Source organism: Ischnura elegans, chromosome 6 (assembly GCF_921293095.1).
Source record: "Ischnura elegans chromosome 6, ioIscEleg1.1, whole genome shotgun sequence".
NCBI classification, from domain to species: domain Eukaryota; kingdom Metazoa; phylum Arthropoda; class Insecta; order Odonata; family Coenagrionidae; genus Ischnura; species Ischnura elegans.
Window position 1 is genome coordinate 29,328,164 of NC_060251.1, and position 24,096 is coordinate 29,352,259.

Genomic DNA, 24,096 nt, shown 5'->3' on the forward strand with positions numbered 1-24,096 from the left:
ATCGCACTCGCTCAGGATATGTCGCACGCTCAGAGGAAAATTGCATCGTGATAGCAGGGCGGTTCTTTCCTGTCCGTGAAGAGGTTAGAGTTGGTCAGAGAGGCATGCGCTATTCTCAGACGAGTGATTGCAACTTCTTCCCTCCGGCCAATCTTGATCGAAGAAAGCCACGCCCTTACTATCGGTTTCAATGAAAGACCTTTGTTGTTATTAACTCCTGCTCTCTGCCCATTATAAACTCTAAGTCTTCCTCTTGTCGGCATACTTTGTCTGAAGCTTCTCAATGCAAGGAACAATCATTAATACCATTTCCCAAGATAAAAAATGTCATCTTTCTCCCTCCTAGTTACTCCAACTCATCCCCGATCTAACATATTCAATTAAAATTCCCCTAAATGGAATCCGTCCCGTAATTAAAGATGCAGAGATATACCCAGCGCAGGGGACGGCTATCTGTGATTGGATGTAATTGGAAATCAAGGATAATGATGGCTAAAAAAAGGTTCTTTAAAAAGAAACAAAAGTTGATTAAAAAATCACCACTTTTGAGTTCATCTGCGGCAGAAAACAGAAGACGCCGGGATCCAGCAAGGCACTATCTCTACGGCTGTGGAGCCTACCGGTTCTTGGCTTTCGTTTCCGACGCTTCAGCATGCTTTTTCCCCACCTCTTTGCGGCTGTCGCCCTCTGCGTCGTGGCCTCGTCGAGCGGCACTCAGGATTCCGACTGTGCAGGAGCCGTCACGAGGAGCACCTTCGAGTATTCGATTGTTAGCCGGAGGAACGAGTCTGGAGACTGGGTGAGCAAGGTGGAGGGACGCCGGGTCATCGAAAATGGGACGGACACGGTGCAGATGGACTTCAAGCAGAGGGTGGTGGAGTGTCAAGGCCGGCAGACGCTTCATTTCGAAGGAGTGTTCGGAGGAGGTGAGCGCAATCCTTGATAATAGGGTGGTTCTCTATTACTTTTTTTGTTGCCTAAATCGAAAGATTATTACTCCCGGAGAGCGCATTTCACGCTCTAAGATTTTCGAATGACGAAATCTATTTTTCGCGATTAAACTAAAAGTGAAAATTTTCAAGCGCGCGAAAACTCGACGGATAAGTAGGAATGATGGGAAAGGTCCGTGTAACGTATTTCTGGTTCCAGCTTGTCGCCCTGTGAGGTGACCTTGGGGCGAGGCTTGAGCGCTGATACGAAGCAGGCTGCTAGCAGGCAGCGCTTGGCTTAAATAAGGATTATTATTCCCCTATCAAAAGTAGGAAACTTGCCGAACTTAGGTATTTTTAATGTGTAACTATTAAGAGATGTTTCCCTGAGCTCTGTGCCTCATGCATGCATTAGTAATCTCGGACAATGTAAAGCTCCTATCTATTCGTATAGAAACTAGGTCCCTGTGACGTCACGTGGAGTGGAATCGCATCGGCGCCAATCTGGCCTTTTTCAAATGAGATTAAAATTGACTGTTGCCATTCGTCTAAACTGGGATTTCTAAAACCAAATAATTTGTAAATTATGAATACACTTATGGTGGGTAACGAATCGCAATCAGTGCATTTCGTTTTCTTTGATGACGGAAACTACCCTATTTAAACAGAGGGTTATGGTAGTAATTGTATCATTTTTTATTTATCTCAATTACCTCCGAAAACAGCACAATGTGGCCTTTGCATCGGTAGTTTAAACAATCAACGACAGACGATCACACACACCCATGTCCTGGGAGGGGCAACCTATCCAGGCGGGACTCGAACCCGCGACTTTCGGTATGGTAGGTGAGGACTTATCCTCACCGCCACCGCGGCCGAGTTTACATTAATTGCCATGAAAAAAATCTCCAGGATCGGGAAATGGAATCTTTGGCTTTCCGGGTCAATGCGCAGACCACTAATCTATCCAGGTTCTTTGATTACCATGGCAATTGTGGTTCTAGATGTTAGGCACTCGCGGTCCATCGAGGATTACACCTCGAGGGAGAAGGACTTCTATGAATCCATAACCGGATGAGAGCCTCTAGTCTGTGCTAAAGCCGCGCATAGCGCTGTATGTAATATTTCTAAGTCTACCGCATGAGCGAAAGTGAAATGTAAATGAATTTCCATGAGAAAAAGAAAAGTCCTTCTCCCTCGCGTGGACCACGAGGGCCTGATGTGTGGTACGAAAAGCCTCGGTGAAATTGCCATGGGAATCAAATTACCGGGATAGGGTAATGGTCAGCGCAGTGACCCGGAAATCCAAGGGTCCGTGCCTCGATTCCCGTTACAGGGGAATTTTTTCTCACGGCAATTAATGTATATTTCACCTCCGTTCACGCGGAAGGCTTCGAAATATAGCACATAGTATTAGTTGTGCTGGGCGCATGGACGACTGAATTTATTATCACCACACCTTCTAGTGGTTGATATTTCTCTAGCAATAATTATAAGAAAAACAGAAGTACACAACATACCCACACGAAAGCATACCATTGACCTCCATAACCCACAACATCGCATTCCTCACATGAATAAGTCGTTGACAGTGACCGCCTCTCGAATATGAAACTATCTTCCAGTTTAGCTTAGAAACGCTACAAACATTAAGAAATTTAACCATGAAAAAAGCCCTCAGTAACTTCACGTTAAACCACGTCCTCTTGTTTGTATTTATATAGCTTAATTATTTATTTTTGATGCGCATTTGAATTAACGGTTAATTGAGTTTAGGTTTCTGTTCAATCACGGTATGATGTTTATTTTTTGTAAATGTTGTAATGTTGTGCTTGTTTGACTCTATTGCTGTGAGGAATTATTACCTTAGTCTTGGCAGTCCGCAGAATGTGCATTCGTATAAATTAGTATTATTTATCATGTATTTTTAATTATTATTAAACATTTCAATTAAAGACTAATTGGGTTCTGGTCCTATTAAATAAACCAGGTCCGGCTAAATCCGGATGCTCAAATGGTCTGCGGAGGGTTAATTGTCCAATGAAGGTAAATTTCCAAGGAAACATTTCTGCGGTGTACTTAAAAATGTCCGTTTTAATCGTCATGTCTCGATAGACGTCTCATTAGCTCAACCTGTCTCTGAACTAGGGTTTTCTTCAGGCTGCGTTTAATCCTTGCAGAACTTTTTCCTTTTCGACTTAATCATGGAAAAATTAAAAAAGTGACCTCTAGAAGGGGGGTTCCCTGACCCCAGCTCACTCCCCAGGAATCAGGGGTTACAGTAGGTCTTTCCTGACGCTCTACCCTACCGCTGAGCAAAACTTAGCAGCTGCACTTTTTTCCTCCATTCAGGCATATCAGACGTTCATTGAGTGAAGTGATAGTTCCTTGGGGCATAACGACAGCAAAATTTTGAAAGATTGTGGTTGAATTCATGGTAAAGAATACCCGTCATGCCAGGAAAAACATCTAAGAAATATTTCTCGCCAAAACCTTCATTTTGATTTCTGCCTGACGCCTCGTAGGGGAGACTGGGTACGGTTGTGACAATTTTCATTTGATCGCCCATAGTTCTGTAAGTAGGCTGCTACGCTGAACAAAGGCTGTTTCTTAATGTCTCATAGCAGCAAGTTATAAAAAAATTATAAGTGTCACAAGCAACCAAACTCCAAGGGCGGTTGTGACAGTACTTCGGATCGGTAGTGACAGGTTTCAAAAATACTCTAAATGGTCTGAAATCAATTTAATTTCAAGAAATGTTTAATATTATAAAGCATAATCTTTTTTTCTGAAATCATTTCAACTTAATAACCAAAGAAATAAAATCTGTGAGCACTTCAATCATATACAACTAATAAGGCAGTATAGCATCTAAAGTTATAATGGCAGTCTTCACATATACTCTGTAGTTTATACATGAGCCTTCATTAAAAATTAGTTGAGAATTTGAGTCAATATCATCAGTTTTGATTCAAAGGAATTCTATCAAAATATAAAATTCAAAAGAGATAGTCCAAAATAAATGCCCGCGCTACGTGTTAAGTATTTCGATAGCTGCTGCTGTAAGGCAAAAACACTTTATTGAGACTTTGGTGACAATGTTTTAATTTTCGCCCGCGCCAGGGCTATCGCATTTATGAGCAAATCTTAGCTAAGTCAAGCGATTAACTTTATGCATTATCGCAACTCTCCGCATAGAAGTCCTTCGTGTCGCTTCTCTGCAACCGTATCCATAATGAAATGTGCCACACGGTCCTCTTTTAGTCTTTCTCACGCATATTCCGGGCATCTGAAACAAAAAAAAACAAATTTTACTTGTGTCAAAACCGTACCCATAGCACTCTTTCACAAAAAAACAAACGCCATGTCGATACAAAATAACTTCCAAGCAAAGTAATCGCTGCTATTGAACCAATAATGTCTATCTATTTCCGAGGAAGAATTACCAACTTTCTATCTATATTCATACGACAAAAAACAACAAATCGAACAAAAATACTTACTTTTGACATTTGAAAGTCAATATGGGCCTCTGCTAGCATCCATGACGCGCGGCGGCCGACGCAATACTTAACACAGGTTCAGACGTGCAAGCTGCTATTCTATCCCCGAGCTTAGTCCGCTATTCCCAATAATGTTGTTAATGAGACGACTGTTACTATCCTTTTCTGGCGCAACCGTACCCTTTCTAGGTACTTCAGATTGCGATTTCCTCTTTTTGGAAGTAATTACAAGTTAACAGTAATTACTAATGACGTTGTTTAGTAACTTGGAGTGAAGGTCTTCAAGAATTAAGAGAAAAATTTTTGGCCTAACTATTGGTATATTTTTATATACCTTCTTCAGGGCTTTTTTTTGCAATGAATATGATATGGTATGAAATAAACAAATTATATTCATTTAAAAAAGCCCTAAAGAAGTTATACGATTATATCGAAATGATGGTAAAAAATTTTTGCATTTAATTCTATACGATCTACGCTCCAAGATAGTAATCCACGTTAAAATTGAGGTAAAGAGAAAGAAAAAAGTAGAAAAAAACAACTCGGTTACTAACGATGCAAAAATGTCCAGATTAGATGAAATTATGACTATAAAAAACAAACATTAATAGGGCATCGGGTTGAGGTGGCGGCTGGCGTGTAGGCTTTCCACCCAGTGGGCTCGAGTTCAAATCCCGGCAGTGGCTGATGTTTTTTCAGAAGTTGCCCGATCTCCGCTGAAGTGTTGTGCTGAGGACATTTCAAGCGCAACACTCCGTCCGTCGGAAGGGAAACTAATCCGTGGTCCCCTTGGCGAGCAGGCTAATTTCTTCACCCTGCCATCCCTTACCCTTCCCTCATGGCGCAAATGACCTCAGCTGTCGGTCGCCTCCTTCAAATACCATATGATACTTTAATTGATGACTACTATAGTTACAGTAATGACTACAATATTTACAATAGTGCATACATTACTTGCAGTTATAACTTCCCACCATTCATTGCAGAAAGAAGAACGGAACCAGCAGCTGATAGATTGACTTTTCATCCAAATTGCGGAACAAATGTGGCGATCAGCAACGGTGGACGTACAGTCAAGAAAATTAAGTAAGTGGCATTGTGAGCTAACCCATGTTACAGGCAGAGGAGGTGAGTAGACTTAGGACATCTAGAAAAACTGTTTGTGGTAGACAACAACAAGTAACTACACTGCCCCCTTCTCCTTAACTATCCACTATTAGCTAACCTTATGCCATCTAGCATTCCTCAGATGGGAACTCTCACGCGGCTTAATGTCCAGTGCTTTAGAGCTGGTAGAACCACGCGCGTATCCTTCCAGGCATGCTTACTAGTATATTCTCCGAAAGCATTTAGTTTTGACTTCTAGGAAGATTGAAGAATAAAAAGCAGATGAATGCATTAATTCGGTTACCAGTACGACGGTTTTCGTTCATTTGAGTTTTAAAAAAATGGTGAAATTGGCCATATAATTAATTCTACAAAACGACACTCGTGGATTTACACGAAGTGCGTTACTGACAAAAATTCAGGCTGTTTCTGGACAAATGTTCTTTTATTTCCATATATATTGATTCGAAATTGTGTACAACATTTTCTTTAATCTCCGCCGTCTTCTGTGTCCGTTCAGTCTGTGCAGTCAAGTTTTTTTTCCCAATTTTTTTATCTCACCAACTATTCTCCCGGAACCTATGAAACTGAGTTACTTCCAGACGTAATCTCCCAGGAGACGTACACATTTTTCATAACGTCGACGCCATGATTCCATGGCCGCGGCGAAGGCTTCTTTAAGAGGCTGTTTTCATCGCTATAAAATCGTTGAAGCAATAGCAGCACGGCTCGTTAATGTGCGGCCACAGACAGTCTCTTTCATTGATGGAAGTAGCAAAAAGTCAGTAGGAGCGTCAGCAGAGTAGATAGCGTGAGAGATCAATTCAAATATGTTTTCACGAAGAAACTCTTCTGAAACATCAATGCAATGCCTGATAGGTGTGTACACTTACTGGAATATTTTCTATTGAGTGATATACTTAGTAGACTATCATTATTTTCTTACGCATTTCGTTGTATATGAAGCAATTTATTTAGGGACTCAGTGAGGCCAATAAAAACTTATTTTATTCTTTTCAGTGCACGAGAAAAAAGTTGTTTTCTATTTAACTTTATTTTTGCAGTCTAATATTATCCCTTATCTATGCCTTCCTTTCCTGCTTCATCTTTTGCATAAATTCACTCTCTGTTATTTCCCTTTTGTCTATTTCACTTTCTCTCCCACATCTTTCCCTTTTTTAATTTTTATTTCAAAGAATTTTTGGTTCAATCAAGTTTTTTCAATAACTTTTGATACAAATGAATTTTTATTGTAATTTTCTAGAATTTTTCTTTCGAAGAAACTCTCGCGTGAAGTTAGCTCGATGTGCTGTTGTGCTGTTTTCGTGAAACAGCACGCACATAGCCTTTCCCAGCCGTTTGTGATGGAGTGAATCTTCAGGTCGTTATGCAGCATTGCATGCACAGAACTCACGGAAATGCCAACACTGGAGGTGATCTGGAGCCCTATCCAGTTGCTACGTCTCATCGTTTCCGAGATTTCGGAAGCGAACATTCCTTTTTCGCCACTCGAAAGCGCTTTTACGCTATGCAGGAGCCCTGTCCAGTACCTACGTCTCCTGGTTTCCGAGATTTCGGAATTTAATATCCGTTTCCGTCACTCGGAGGCGCTTTTATGCCATCCACTATGCTAAATGTACTGCATTGTTGAAAAGGGTCAATGCGTTTCAAGGCATTGACACTTTGTATGCTAAATTTACTGTATCGTTGAAACAACTGTCAACTGGCTTCGCATGTAGCTTTATTAAATTCCTGACTCCGTGCATAATCATCCATTTCCCATAATTTTCAGTACACATACCGTGACAGTATTGCAAATTAATGGTAACTTCTTACCAGCTTCTTTATCACCACTTTCGCGTTGCGCATTGCCTGCCAAACAAGAGGTCGCGGGTTCGAGTCCCGCCTGGGTAGGTTTCCCCGGTCCAGGGCATGGTCGTTTGTGTACGTTTACTTGTTACATTTGTTGAACACCCCGGTGTAAAATGGCCAATAAGAGCTGTATCCGGTGGTTTAAGAATAAAATTAAATAAATAAAAAAATAAAAAATATATTCCATAACTTACCAGCTGTCACGTCATTTTCCGATTTCCGAAACGGAAAGTCATTTCCCGAGACCCTCCGTCCACTCTCGGACTAGTTTCCGAGACGGAAAGTTCGGATGGACCTTAGTGGATACCTCATTCCGAAATTATGACGTCTTTCCGAGAACCAACCGCGAACTATCCGAGAGATTGCCTCAGTGGATAGGACCCAGATCGCAGACTCAAGTTGAACCTGAGTTAAAGTTCTATTTTAGAAAAAGACTCCATCTCAGCTCACTTGAGCAGGTGTAATTGCGGTAACGTTCCGTCATAAAATTTAAAAAAATAATACAATTACCTAAACGCTTGTCACTCATGATCTCCTGTTGATCAGAAAATAACATTAATGCATGTGAAATATTCACGGGCTTTCTACCTGGTGAGTTGCTTGTAGGTCGACGGATTGGCAGAGGCATCCATTGAAACTTCGGCCAGCAAGCAACTCACCCGCTGGAAAACCCGAGAATAGTTCATTGGTATCATACGCCAGGAAAGAAAAAAAATCAAATTTTAGCATTAATGGAGTGAAATATTACACGTGGAATTCTTTTAAACGAGAGATATTTAATTTTAAAAAGTAATTCCAAAATTCTGCAGCCATCTACATATATGTGTATTCATGAGTTCGGCCTCAGGGCTTCTCTCTAATCATTTCTATCGTTCATCCTTTCAAATCAGCGACCAGGAGCGATTCCACGGAGTGGGTTTCTCGAATCGTCACTTGAAAATCAACGAATCTTTTGAAGTGACCATCGACTTGCGGTCTGGAAACAAATTCGGCTACATCCTGGGAATCGGCATCACCACCATCTCGCCGAATGACGGTGAAATAATCAACCACGCCAATTCTCTCAGGTAAGTATTGAGAAATTGTTCATTTTTTTACAGGTTTCCTGGAAAAGGCGAAAAAAGATTGCAATATAAAAATAATTTTTATGAGAAATAACGTTTTTCTTGTGAATTTAAAATAATAAAATAAAATTTCTAATTGCCTGATAGTTCCTCATAGAAAAATCTCCCCGGGATGGTGGCAGAGAAATTGCGTACGCATGGTTTCGCTAGTTAGGGCCCCCTTTGCTTCCATAGCACTGGGGTGCTTTATCCCTACTCCCACTTCCTTCCAGCCCTTTCCCTTCCCTGGAGGCGTCAGCGGGCTCCGATCGCGACGGCGCCTTCATCCTTTTTCCTTCCCGTCCAGCCCCTCCCCGGGTGATCGGGCGAATAAGCCACGGGCTTGGGTCCCGGCCCCGGTGGTTGTAACCCCAAGAGGGTTCCCCTTGAACCCTCATGATTCCTGCCTGATAGTATCTCTGAATAAATTTCCTCATTTATACAACTAATAGCGTTGGGCGCGTATTCCACAATAAAATTCAATCTATACTCAAATCTATGCAGTGCCTGATAGGTGTGTGCACTTACTCTAATATTTGCTATCGATTGATATTGTAGAATATCATTATTTTCTTACGCATTTCGTTGTATACCTATGAAGCAATTTATTTAGGGACTCAAAGGGGCCGATGGAAAACTTATTTTATTCTCTTCAGTGCGCGAGAAAAACGCTGTTTTCTATAAAACTTTATTTTTGCATTGTAATATTATTCCTCATCTATTTCTTCTTTTCCTGTCTCATCTTTTGCATAAAATCACTTTCTGTTATTTCCCTTTTGTCTATTTCATTTTCTCTTCCACATCCTTCTTTCTTTCGCTTATCTAATTTTAAATTTTCAATTTAAAATTTGAAGTTCAATAAATCTTTTTCAATAAATTTTGATGCAAACAAATTTTTGCTGTAATTTACTAGAATTTTTCTTTCCTTTAATTGATCGCAGTGATGTCATAGGGTTTTGGTGGCCATTTTTGAACTAATTTCTATATTTAATTTCAAATTCCGAATAAAATTGAGATGCTGATACTAAAAGTCTTCAAATTATAATAAAAATGTAAGAATATTGCATTGTTTTCTGGTTCTGAGTAATCCTGATAATTTCATTTTGATGGCTGATCGTAAAGTGGGTCAAATTCACTTGTTACATTTGACCCGGATAAGACGGCAAACAATAAAGAAAGCTAATGAAAACGTGAAAATTAAAAATGCTCCGGGAACAGGTTAATTATAATCAGCAATAGCGCTAGGTATGAAGCTAGTTATTTTCCCTGGAGGGAGCTTAGGTGGTGTGCGGACTGCCAATTCGCACTCAATGTTAAACCATAAATTTCCTTAACCCATTATAGCCCAGCGTTGCTTCTAAGCAACGTCGAAAATGTATAAATATTCTGCTCTATTTGGGAAATGTCTAAGTATTATTTTGTGGTGTAAATTGAAATTACGAAATATTTAGCTGCCACGATAACTATGATTGGGCGAAAATTTTTCGAGTTTTCATGATGAAAAATCTTGAAATTTGATTTCTTCCAGAAGCAGCTCTTGGTTAGGAAAGGTTAAATCAGCTACATAGAGTAAAACCTTAATTAAGCGATAACCGAATTTTCGGCTGTAAAATAGTCGTCATGAGAGGTGGACAGGTTTGGATAGTTCGGTTCATTGATCATAGTAATAAAAATAACAAACGTTTATCGTCGTGGACCCACAAAGTCCTTAAGACTAAGGGAATAAACATTTTCGCTGCCTATACAAGAAGAAAAAAAAGTAATAAATACCAAGGAACAACAGCAGATATATTATATTCATAAAATAAATAGTACCTTCCACATAGCAGCAACAACTTCCACTCAATGCAAACTGGGCATAAACCAGTATTGATCTGGAGCAGAATGTAATTTGAAAAATTGGGGAGAGTTTGCAATTGATTTAATGTAATTTCAAATGAATGGGTGGCTGCATTGAAAAGCTTGGGAAAAAAAGTTCTCATGTATATCTAAAAGGAGAATTAACAGATTTTGTTAGAATATTTTTACCTAATTACTGTAAAATTTCTAATTAGTAATGATTTAACTCGATTATATAAAATTACATATGTTGCACTGGAAAAGAATAGCCAATGTAGAAATATAGGTAGGCATGTTCACCAAACATGTTCGCAAAAATGTGTTATAAAAGTTACAAAGGCATGAGTAGATACCAATTTTTTTATCTTAAACGTCTATATTATACAGTTATTTCAATGGCAGAGCAAAGGGAAATTTCCTTCAAAATGGCGGTCTTTGATCGGAGAGAGGAAAAGGATTTTGAATATTGTTGAAGTATTCTACCAATTAAGGTAGATTTCCATAGAGTATCTAATGAGTATTCTGGCATTTTCCCCTCCCTACGTGATCTTTCCTCTTAAATTCACAATAAGGCCTACTCCCTTTCATTCTATCTAAAAAAAACTATTCTCTTCCCTCCTCTCCCACGTTTAGCTAACGTTCCACCCTCTAACACTGTCCTCGAAATCCCCTCCCTACCAAGTACTTTCTTCATCCATACCATTTCTTTCTTTTGTATCGCAAATAAAATCTGCTTTTGTTCACCCACCATGTCCAGCACTTCGTCGTTCCTCCTCCTATCCGTCTACTTCACCGTCATCCTTCTTCTTCACACTCACATTTCGAATGCCCCCAGTCTTCTTTCGCACTCCTCCCTAAGTTTCATGTTTCCACACTGCAAAGCGCTACACTCCAGATCAGACTCTTCACTAGCCTTTACTTTAAACTATTACATAATAATCCTTTCATCACCTCCTTCCTGTTCATGAACGCCGAATCAAGCATTAGAATAAAACTTTTGCGGAAAAGTTTCAATGGTGAAGACTAATATTAAAATTTGATGTGGTTGCAAAAGCCAGGAATAAATTCACACCCACATCTCGAATGGTTCCAAAATTCTCTCGTCCTCCTTTCTAACGGTCCACCTTTCCCAACTGTAAATCGCTACACTTCACCAGACTTATTAAAACCCTTACATAACAACCCTCTCACAAGCTCCTTCCTCTTCATGAAAACCTTCTTTGCTAACGCAATTCTAGTCTTGATGTCCATACCGCTTTATCCATTTTCCTCTAATGCGCTGCGAGGTATTCAATACCGTGAACTTAAATAGACTTCAACCAGTTCCGTAAAATTGGGGTCTTTCAGAGGTTTGATCACTTAACAGTAGAGGTCGCTAAGAGAGGTCTCACTGTATCCCCTTGGTGAAGTACTGAAAATTCAAGTCAACTTTAAAATTTTAAAATGTAACTATATATTAACAAATATCACTAACCTACCTCATTACAAGTATAGAGTAAGATCAATGGTAATATTGCGAGTAGAAGGTGAGTATTTTATCACCCCATTTACCACTCTCACTATCACATTTCATATTTATTCTATCGATTGCAACTTCAGCTGTTGAGTCAATAGTAATTTCCGAAAAAATCATTAAAACTATATCATTATCATTGATTTAATTCGCTAATTTCTCGGCTTCTTCAACACAGGTCCGGAACGTGGATGATGTACCATAACAATGTCTACAATAATGGAAATATTTTATTGAAGGACAGACAACAAAACCTGGATCAGCTAAAAGTAGGTTTTCAACTGTACATTACGGTGTCCAATTTATCGATATTTTTCAGGACAACTCCTATCCAACTTCGGCAAAATGGTGAGACTATATAGTGTGTAAAAAATTTTGTAATTGTGTACGAGAAAAAGTTGCGGATCCTCGCCTAAAGTTGTTCAATTTTCGCAATCGTAGCTATTTTTATGAATACGCTGAAATTTTTCCATCGATTCTCTCTGGTGACATACGAATTATTGAAAATTTGGGATGCTCGAAATAAAATATAAAACAAGTTCGACGAGTAGTTAGTGAGAGATGCCTCAAAGAGTAAAAGGAACACCGTGAATTATAAGCGGTCTTCCGTTGCTTCGATAGTTATCGATTTCTATCAGTGTAACATTTGCTTGATGCATTTGTTGCTGAGGCCAAGTTAACAAGCATTGATTTTTTCCTTTCATAAAAGTTTTTCTTTCATTGACCATAAATAAAGCCACTCTTTAAAAAAAGATAATCATCAGAATTAAATCAATTTATGGATGAAAATATTCAGTAATTGGGATTCTGAATTGGATTTGTCTCTTTTTGGTTATTGGGAGGATCCGAGATCAGCCTTGTATCACTTCAAACCTAGCTTACTAATTTAAAAGACCACTTTAAACCATACTTTTTTTCCACAGTTCCAGAATTATATTATATTCCATGAGGCTCCGATTAACTCTTCTCTGCGGCTGAAAAATATTTGCCCGCAATAAATTAATTAGAAAAAAGTTGAAATATTCCAAAGCAAATCTCACCGTTTTCTCCTGAACCATTCCAAATTAACCACTATTTCCGACATTCCTTCCACCTAAAAGCTCCCCACAGTAAATCAGTTCATCTTTAAGTTAGTTAACAACTCTAAGCCCAGGCTCGGGGCAACAAATAACACTTTACTTACAGGCATTTTGAATTATGACCCATCAATTCCAACTACATACACACTCCCTCGCCAAATTAGTCTTCTATAAGTTTTTATCTGTCTTTCCTCTCTCTAATTTTAAAATTGCCAAATAATGCAAACGCTTATTCTTGCATTACTATGTGAAAATAGTAAAAAAACATGCATGTACAACATTATAAAGGTAGATCATTGCAGTATAAAAAGAAGAAAATAATAAAAATAACCGAAAAAGTTATAAATATATTGTTGAAAAACGTAAAAAAGAAATATTAAATTTAACATTACTATTGACATTACTATTAACATTCGGTCATTGGTTTTCATAAAACAAACAATATTTTTAGTCTCCTGCACTAATTTTTAATTCAAAGCTTCTGCTAACACAAACAATACACTACTCACATATCGCAGACAAATGCGCATAAATATTTATGGTATAATCAACTACTGGTTGGGGTTTACATAAGAATGGGCCGAAAAATGACTTTTTTCAGGATCAAATTTGACCTATGCGAGAAAGTTGCCATCTTAAATCAGGTTCTCAGATCCGAATCATATTTTCACAATCGGGTATTGTTAACCACTGCCTCCCGAGCCAAAAATTTCTTTTTGCGAAAATTCAGGCTTACTTTCGAGACAGACACCTATGGAGAATATATCACTACAACTAAGCTCATTTTACCAATCATCAATGATGAATATATCACTAAATTTTACGTTAACGAAGTTTAAAGTTTATCTAAAGAAAATTTTTTTAAAGTTTCTCCTTATATTTCTCAGGCAGGCGACCGGGTCGGAGTGCGGCGGAACCAGTCAGGCAGCCTATTCCTTGCGATCAACGGAAAGGAGCAGGCCGTCGCCTCCAGCGTACCCTATCCCGTGTACGGAGTTCTGGAACTATTCGGAGACATGGTCGCAGTGACCCTTACGCCGTAGACCACGCACAGATCTCCTCATTCTATTCCTCGTGAATATTGCAGCGGCGTGAACTAGCAGTTTGTTCACTATGTAGATTAATGAAAAATCCCTCAAAATGTTTTACAGGGGAATTGGTTTATTTCCCGATAATTAATACAAAACATTATATTCCATGAGGCAGGTAAGGGAAGTAGTGCCAACTTCATGAGAATGAATTTTTCAGCACTCCCACAATGTCCAATATCGCCTACTGTTCTATTGTTTATTCTATAGAATAAAATAAACTACTTCAAATGCTAAAAAACTGTGGATTCACTATCATCGCTCATCACTTAATACTCGCTCCATCCATACCTTCTGCCTCCTACATTTAGAAGCTGCCTCTCCTCACCCACCATGTCCACCACTACGTCGTTCTTCCTCCTCTCCGTCCACTTGGCCTCCTTCATTCTTCGCCACACCCACATCTCGAACGCCTCCAGTCTTCTCTCGTCCTCCTTCCTTGGCGTCCATAATTCGCGCTACACTATATCTACTACACTCCAGATCATACTCTTCGGAAACCTTCTAATCAAACTCTCACATAACGATTCTCTTACAAGCTCCTTCCTGTTCATGAACGCCTCCTTTGCTAATGCAATTCGCTTCCTCATGTCCCCATCGCTGAATCCGTTTCCCTCTAACGTGCTGCGCGGCCAGTACGTAAAATAATATATTCCATGATAGTAACACTCTAATAGTAACATATAGTGAAAATAGTTAACACTAATAATGTCCAATATCGACTACTGTTGTTTACTAGGAAATTACCAAGGAATAAATTCAAAATCTTCAAAGGCTTTCAGTTGTGTATTCACTTTCTCTGTAAAAACATATCACTCATTAAAATGACATGAAGATAAGAATAATATCTTTTAACGGATGACAAATAAAGTAAATGTGATTCGTAAATATATATTTTTATTTCCGTATTATTGGGAGGATTGAAGATAATTCGAGTAAGTCCAATCCCAGTCCTAGACGTAAACATTTTCGGCTTGACATTGCTCGTAGAATAAAATTAGTCAGCAATCCCATAATGTCCAATATTGCCTACTGTTTCATTGATTACTCTGACTGATTGATTTTAATTCAATGGGTAATGTCATTGTTTCCATTTATAATTTTATTTTCTGACTCAAACTTTAAAAATGATAAATGAGTTTGATGCTCAACATGTCAAGATGCTCAATAGACAATGGAGAATTATCCGAAGTTCCAAAAATAAACAATATCAAATGAATGGATGGTGGAGGATAGATGCCAATGACATGGCATACTGTTAAAGATATCCTGAAATTGGCGAACGAAGTAGAAAAAATTAATGACCTCAGAAATGGATTATGAGTATGGAGTTTATGGTTTTTGGAACAAAATCAAATGAAAATATTAAATTAACTATTAAATCTTAATTTAATTAACTAAACCATAATTATTTTATAATATAAGAAATTCTCTATGGTCAATTGGACGCGGGGATACTGGCAGAACGATAACCACCAGGCTTAAGAAGTATCGTATTAAATTTAGACTTGGTCACCTCGATGAGTCTGCTGCTACTGAAAATTACGTCGACAAGGACCGCAAGATAAAATGGGATAGCGCATAATTAATCCGCCGTTCCCACTACTTCTGGGACAGGCTTGCTGAGGAGATCGTTTAGATCAGGCTTAATAAAAATACTTTTAATTGAGATACGGGGTATAAACTTAGCAATTGATGGAGTCGGTGCTGTAGTTGAGTTGGTACGGCGTACCCCATAAAATCCAAACTCTTTATAAGCGTACCGGTTAAACTGCCGTTTTAAATCTGTAATGAAATAGCCCTACTGTAAATTGTCCAACGCCGAATCAAGCATTAGAATAAAACTTTTGCGGAAAAGTTTCAATGGTGAAGACTAACATTAAAATTTGATGTGGTGGCAAAAGACAGGAATAAATTCTCACCCACATCTCGAATGCCTCCATTCTCCTCTCGTCCACCTTCCTAACGGTCCATCTTTCCGAACTCTAAAGCGCTAACCTTCACTAGGCTTTTATTAAAACTCTTACATAACGATCCTCTCACAAGCTCCTTCCTCTTCATGAAAGACTTCTTTGCTAACGCAATTCTATTCTTGATGTCCATACCGCTTTATCAATTTTCCTCTAATGTGCACCACCTCACCATTCTACCCTCTAACTCTATTTTCAGAAAGAAAAATCGGAAATGATTATTTACTTGTTCAGAGTCATCTCGTGGCACAAGTTGGAACTAATATATGAGTTGGAGTTTGACATTTCAATCGCGGCTGGGTGTATGATACATGTTCAGCTGTTGACAAGCAGTTAGGTGAGTACCGCCTAAATTTTTTCCCAATTGCAGCACTGAATGGAGTCAATTTAAAAGAAAATAAATACTCATATTACTCCTCCTTTTTATCCGAATTACCTTGATCTTTACAGGCAATAAGGAGTAATATGATTGTTGAAATGTTTACAACGAAATCTCAACATATTTTGCTATTTCAGCCTTATTAATTCACCCTGATGATGATGGACGAGTCGTCCATTGAAACGTTGGTGATACACATAGAAAATAACCGATCAAAATCGCGAGAAAACTTCAAGCCAAAAATTATTCAAGTTTTTCCTTTCGGTACATGGTGAAAATTCAACCTATTGGTACAATTTCCACGTTTTCCGCATGCGTCAAAAGTCAATTTTATCAGCACGTTCACGAAATTCCCCGAGTTTTTTTTTTCAGAAATCCAACATTTTCTTTGGTACTCCAGGTTTAGTGGACACCCTGACAAAAATAAACCACTTCTGGGTGTTCTGCTGCAAGGGATGAACTTTTGATGCTAACGTTTCGGTCCTCCCTCTGGGAAGATCATGGGTGTATTTCAAAATGAAACCCCCCTGTTTTGGTGGCATACAGATAATATCAGATGGTAAAAGGTTAATAAAATATAATAAACCACACACCTTGAATATTACTCAATTGTTTATTTACACAGATCGGTGCGAATTTAATAGGATCAGGCGGCACTGTAATGCTACGTATCAACAGATGCCATTTGAATAAAATGAAATACAAAATCCTAAGAAACGTAAAATACCACGAACAATTCTTTAATTTGACCATGCTAAGTACACCTGGTATTAACACCAATGTATTCAATAACGTGGAATACCTTGTAAAATCACAATGGAATGGGTAATGCGTTAACTAAGTTAACTAGGCAACATCAACAGATACCATGTGAATTAAATTAAAAACAAAATCCTAGGAAACATAAAATTATTGGTATGAATGGAACACCTTGTTTGAACCCCAATGTACTCAATAATGTGGAATACCTTGCAAAAACATCTTATCTGAGTTTGCAATGTCCTAGCCGAATGCGTTATATCGATATAGAAATGGATGTATGGACTAGTCTTCCCAGACTTCCTTCTTTCCCTACCCTCCACCAAGAAAAAGTGTTTCAGCTACGGTCTTGGTTACCAGGGCTAGACAGCAAAATCGATAATCCGTTTATCGTAAATTAACGAATTTAACATTTCTTCAATGATTTAATTATTAAGTTGCATCCAAAAACTATAAACAGTCTTGTTAACTTCCGTCAAATCTACTTCTGTTGATGTTCGATACTTTTTATACTGTACTATATGTGGCACGATGTGGTGAAAGTTATTATTACTGGTCGCGAAATTTCCCATTATACATCGAAAATTTTCCCCTAAATTTATTTTCGTTATTTCGTGCCGTAGTTACCAAAATATTTTCAAGTACACTTGATGTATTGCAGATATATTATTTGATTAACATCCGATACTTTTGTACACAGCCACTGGGGTTGCCATATACTAGCTCAGTGAGGGAGTATTGCAGAGAATGAGTGCTTTCTATTTATCGAGACAAGTTGATGCATAACATATGTCGCAGTCTTTGTGTTCCATTCAACGTTTTTCTCTAGAAGGACAGACACTAGCAAACAAACGGTGAATACGTCTTTTCGTGTCTACATTGGGTCAACTCATCAACCCCGGAACCGAAAGTGCTGCCACTACAATATCTGACGCCTGAGTCTTCTTATGAAAAACCCAATCAGTGCAAGTTCTAACTGTACAGATGGATACAGGATATGACAGTGAAATTTTAAATGCAAATCTAAGATGCATAATTCTACATCACCTTAACTATGCAGGCTATATTTTCGGAATCTTTATTGCATCCATTAAGTTAAAAAACGAATTCTATGCAACATATAACAATGCAAATTACCTACAATCTCTAGTAAATCTCTTCAAATATCAACATGTTCACAAAAACGGAACCTTTAACTTGCATCATTTTATCAAGGAAACTATCAACGAAGTTTTCGAACATTTCGAATAACTTTCATAAGGTTCATGAAGCTTCGGATAAACCTGCCCAAACCTGCTCATTACCACGGATTATTCCTCTCTTCTTCCCTCCTCTTCTTTGGACTTTTTCATAGGTCACTCGATCGATCCACTTTGTAGTACCAAATCCCTAATTTCGAAGTCACGATTTCTAAACAGGGAAGATAATTTGATCTCAATGAATGAAAATATTAGGCCATGTGTGAAAAAGAATATGGCTAAAAGTTGTCCAGTATAAGCCATAATATAAAATTTCTATCCTTCGACCAATCTGGTATGGCCTCCCGGGAGGAATTGAGAATATATTCCACAAGTGAAGCTCTAGGAGTCATAGGAAAGCGCAAGCCTTTCGACCGCCCTAGAGGAAGAAAAATAGTGGCAGTACTGCTCAAATTATTGAATAACAACACGTATTCTGTTTTAAATGCAGAATTCTTGTTACATAAATTAATACACAATACATATTATTGCCTAAGTATTCTACCGATTAAAGTAAGGTTTCAAGGAGTAATAAAGAAGTATTCTGCCAGTCAACCCTCCCTTTATGGACTCCCGTCTTAAATTTACAGTAAGGCCTACTCCCTTTCATTCTATCTAAAAATCCTATTCTTTTCTTTCCTCTCCTTAGTTTACCTAACACTCTACCCTCTAACCCTGTTTTCACCATCCCCTCCCCGCTAAGTACTCCCACCATCCAAACCTTCTGTCTCCTACGTATCTCATTTAAAAGTTGCCACTCATCACCCACCATGTGCAGCACATTAAATATATAATTAAAAATAAAACGCTTCCTGTCGTTCCTCTCCTTAAAGCTGCCAAATTTTCCGCCAAGGAACACTTGACCCAATTGGAGTTGCGCCGTCCTACACTTCGGTGAATAGAGTGTCCTTTGTTGGAAGACGGGCACTGGACCCGATGGAGACACTCTTGCGAGGACAAGGACGGCGCATTGATGTTACAGGCATTCTCAGTTCCCAATATCTCATCTAGATGAAAGGCGAGGCGCGGAGAAGAAAAGCAGATGCGCGAGGAAAATATTTCGAGGACGCCGTGTGTTCCGGGAAGTGATTGCAGGAGTCAGAACGACGCAGAGTGGGCTGCAGAGTGTAACGGTACGGCCCGCCACCTCGAAGTCGCGGGTCGCACGCTTTCATTAGTGTTGGGTTCTTGCCCTTGGTGTCGGGAAGCGAATAATCACACACGAATGTTTAGAGTTTTTAACCCAAAGTTTATTTCCCAATTTAAAATCCCAATTTCCATATACATAAATTAAAGATGAATTCGTGCGTCCAGAATAGCCAAAATTTAGAACGTTACCAAAAGTCTCTGGAAGGAGAAGAGCTGCTGGCACACGGGTGAATGGCGATACGCTTCGGTCGCACGGGCCATACCAGGCCATACGGCCCGTGCTTCGACTCCCACTGACGGCTACTTTGCTGACTGGCCACTGGTGAGTCTACTGGTGACTGAGTAACTGCGTCAAGTAAGTGAGTGTGAGAGTCCCCATAGCATCTCCACCGTGCCATTATATTGGGAAGTGGAACCAGTATGTTTTCATCAAAGAGGAAGGGGAAGACAAAGGTTAGGCGATCTTTAAAGTGAAAAGGTACTAATCCCGCGGCATAGTTTGTCCTAGCTGGCTTTTACGAGACGTCACACAAAAATTTTCTTTTGCATATTTTGGAAATGGATATCTTCCATTCCTGGATCATAACAAGCTGAAATTGAAAAAAGCTGACAAAAACATTTAAAAAATCAAATTTTTGAGCCATAAAATTGAAAGTTTCCACGAATGTTGTCACATAAATTGAGCATTACATTCCCGTGGTAATTCTTATTAATTTTTCATTATGATGACTATTTTCTTCTCTATTAAATCTATGTGAATAGTAAAATCACCGTCCGAAGCATGTAAGATAACGCGTGTAAAACAACGCCTCCATAAGTCATAGTAGCATTTTCAATTTGTTAAAAAAACATTAATGGAAGCGCGCACATTCTTTCCAGCGAAGTATCCGCTCTCGGCAAATGTTACAAATTATATCGTGAAAAACGCATAATTCGATTACACTCTAGCCAAAAAACAAAACTTTTTTTCCCAAGGCTTTTGTTTTTCATTTAATAAACATGGTATCTTTTGATGTTTCCTACTTAACTAAGTTAATGGATTACCCATTCCATTGTGTTTTTCCAAGGCTTAAACATTAATGAATACATTCATGATCGTACCAGGTGTATAAAGCATGGTTCAATAAAACATTTTTTGCGGTATATTACGTTTCTTAGGATTATTATTATTCCAGGACGAAACAAGTAGCAAATGAAGGAAAAAGCCAATTCCTTACCCATCCAACGAAGGATTCCATTCTAAGGGGCAATAATACTTGCCGGTTAAGAATACGGATCGCTCTTATATCCACGGGAAACATTCTCGACTCCTGCGACTCTATCAATCCATAAATTTGACCAGCCATTGCGCTAATTATTTTCTCAGGCGCTGCTATTCGCCTGGAAAGATTCCATCACATTCGCAGCCTGATAGCTTCATTATAGGACACGAAAGTCACGTCACTATTAAGTGAGATCCCAAAAATTGAGACAGCTGGAGGACCCTCGCAATACCATATGCATTACACCGAAGCACTCTATCCGATCCTTCCGAATACCACCACGACGAGAGCAAGGACCTCAATCTTACCTCCACCTCCTCAGGTTCTCCTCGTCGCCGGCTTGGCTGCCATCACCTTCGCCGCCCCTGATGGCATCCACGCCGAAAACCACGGTCACCTCGACTATTACGTGAGTTTCCGCGAAAGTGGCCCGCAAACGTTCACGCTCCAGCCGTTATGGAATGCACTAGCCGAAAAGCGGCCCTCTCGGATATTTCAATAATTCAACATTTTTTCTATTCGCAGGCCCACCCCAAGTACAACTTCGACATCGGCGTGAGCGACGGAAAGACCGGCGACCTCAAGAGCCAGTGGGAGACGAGGAACGGTGACTCGGTCAAGGGTGCCCACAGCCTCCAAGAAGCCGACGGAACCGTCAGGGTGGTCGAGTACACCGCCGACGACCACAACGGATTCAACGCCGTCGTCAAGAGGCAGGGCAAGGCCCACCACCCGCACCACTACGCAGCACCCGCCATCCACCACGCCGGCGCATCCTACGGACACCTCGCCTCCTCCTACGCCAACGGAAACGCCGTCGCCCTCGGCCACGCCCCTCTCCCCCACGGAGGTCACGGCGCAGGATACTTCGGAGGATCCCACGCCAACCAACACGGCCTTTCCCTCACCCACGGAGGACATCATTACTAGATTCTCTACCGCCAGCGCTTAATATGTCAACGAATTTTGTTTATTCATTCCATTTCGCATGTTGTGATCCCATTTTATTGTGTGCCCGTCTCAATAAAATCACCTGAAATCAATTTTATTCTCTTGTGACTCACAGAAAAAAATGAGACACAAAAGTATTTCGAAGAAAAGAGACTCTCTCTCCCTTGGCATATCTGCACACTGCCGCCTAAAAGGCGTGTGGCAGAGGGAGTTAGGAAAAGGAAATGCTTAAAAGAAATTACGACTGGCATTCATTAGTGTCCTTCATGGTAAAAGGAATTGGCATATACATCCGCATCTCTCTTGTTTTATCGCTTCTGCAGGACCTGGAAATATACAAGTACTCTGGCTTTACGTCCTATTTTTCGTTCTTAAAAACATCCATTCCCAGTCGTTCAAGCAATCTAAGTCGGATGTAAAATCCAGTCCAATTTGACCATCGAAAAAAGCCATGTGGAAAAACGATGAAAATCAAAGTCCACAACATCAAATAATTGAATCGATTTCACCTCAAAATTACTGGATGGCAGTGAAGACGTCAAAAATCTCGTGGGAAGTCAAGAGGAGATGCAAGTGCGAAAAAACAGCCAAACCCCTCGTGGAAGCGATTTTTCTAACACACGCTCGGCCGTTAGCGGAAAAATGGTTACGCCCTCGCGATCGAGGCTCTTGCCCTTCCGACGTCGTCCCTACCTCACAAAGGGAAGATGCAAAAATTATCCAATGAGCGAGGATTTATGTACATCGTCTTCGTTCAACATTTTCTCGCTTCACGGAACGCTAAGGTAACCCGCCATCCACCCCACGCCGGCACCCATGCAAAAGAACGACGCCGTGACCGTGGAAATCGGTGGTAAACGAAAAATTGAGGGCAGGGAAGGAAGCCCTCGCGAAAATGATTCGGGATGGAAAAATCTCCAATTTTGCGTGTAAAAATGTAACGATACCAGTGTAAGACCCCCGATGCTCTAAGGAGTGTCGCCGATCAATTGGCAGGGATTTTTGAAAGGAAACTCATAGACTACGGAGAGATGATTTTATTATTGTCCTCGGTTACATTCTCCGCCGCCACGCGTCCGACTACCGAGGAACGCCTCTCAACAGCCCCCCTCCGCTGACCTCCCCTCCTCCTCCTTCTCCCTCCTCAGCCATCGTCTATCTTTTCACCAAGCTCTGCAGTTTAGAGGTGGGATTTTCGGTTCATTTCCGTGATTCGATTCATTCGGTTCTATTCATGTGAATGAACTGTTCTTTCATGTCGTTCATAAAGAATCACATGAACCGAATGAACAACGTGAACCTAATGAACTCTGCGAACCGAATGAACAACGTGAACTAAATGAACTCTGCGAACTAAATGAACAACGTGAACTCAATGAACTCTGCGAGCTAAACGAACAATGTGAATCAAATGATTGCAATGAAGCGAAATAATCCAGAGTTCACCGAAAACAATTTAAGGCTGTACGCATGAACTTACATAATTATGTATGTAATTATTAGTAAGAATATCTTCATGAATATATGCATACATAGGCGGATCCAGGGGGGGGGCACGGGGGCACGTAAAAATCAAAAATAAGCAAGATTTTTAATACGTTCCCATTATCATTGCATTCGTTTTGTATTACGGGGTATCCTTGTGCCCCACCCAGAACAAAATCCTGGATACGGCCTTGCTTGTGCCCCTCCCAGAAAAAAATCCTGGATCCGCCCCTGTATGCATATAAAATTTTAAGGTAATAATCGAGATATACGACTAAACGTGTTTCCTTCGTATTCGGTGATTCATTATTAAATTAGATTCTATTAATTGGCGTTACACCATACAGAAATTTTCCCTTAAAACAGACAGACTTATCGGGAGCAAAGTGGTCATGAAATTATTCCGGGTAACTCACGCAACACCTCTGACAGCGGTGTTAGCAATATTGTTAGGCATCATGGCGCACGCGACCCCTACAACATACGGGTAAAACGGCATAACATTTGTCATATTAACGATATTACCTCTAGGAAAAGTGTGATTTTATGAAAAATTCAGCGACGAACCTTAAGCTACTCAAAGAAAGAATTAAAGCCCGAGCCACCTGGCATTATGCGTCAGTCTCTCAGAGGGCTTTTAACCTTTTAGCATCAAAAGAGAATGATCATGATGCTACCGCAATGAAATCAATATTGATATTATGCTACAAAAAATTAGTAAATGAAACCGTAGTGACATAGAAAATAAAATAAATGTTTCATAGGTTCCATATAATAAGCGAGAAATTCATGGAATATTCACTCTCAACCAGTGCAGGTGGATTCAAGATTGTGACAAGAAGGGGGCTAGGTACCTGGGGTAACGTAGGC

The 24,096-nt window shown here is 39.7% G+C and overlaps 1 protein-coding gene across 2 annotated transcripts; it reads left to right on the forward strand.

The window, feature by feature from the left end:
* Positions 1–552: 552 nt before the first annotated feature.
* Positions 553–14,274, forward strand: LOC124160194 (neuralized-like protein 4). Of its 2 annotated transcripts, none has more exons than XM_046535968.1 (5): positions 553–926; positions 5,419–5,518; positions 8,302–8,478; positions 12,045–12,214; positions 13,833–14,274. In XM_046535968.1, exons 1-5 carry the CDS (start codon positions 653–655, stop codon positions 14,021–14,023), a joined length of 912 nt encoding a protein of 303 aa, XP_046391924.1. In that variant the 5' UTR covers positions 553–652; the 3' UTR covers positions 14,024–14,274. The 2 variants fall into 2 exon arrangements, with proteins under 2 accessions (XP_046391924.1, XP_046391925.1); XM_046535969.1 differs by having other exon boundaries at positions 556–926; positions 12,045–12,135.
* The last annotated feature ends 9,822 nt before the right edge of the window (positions 14,275–24,096 follow it).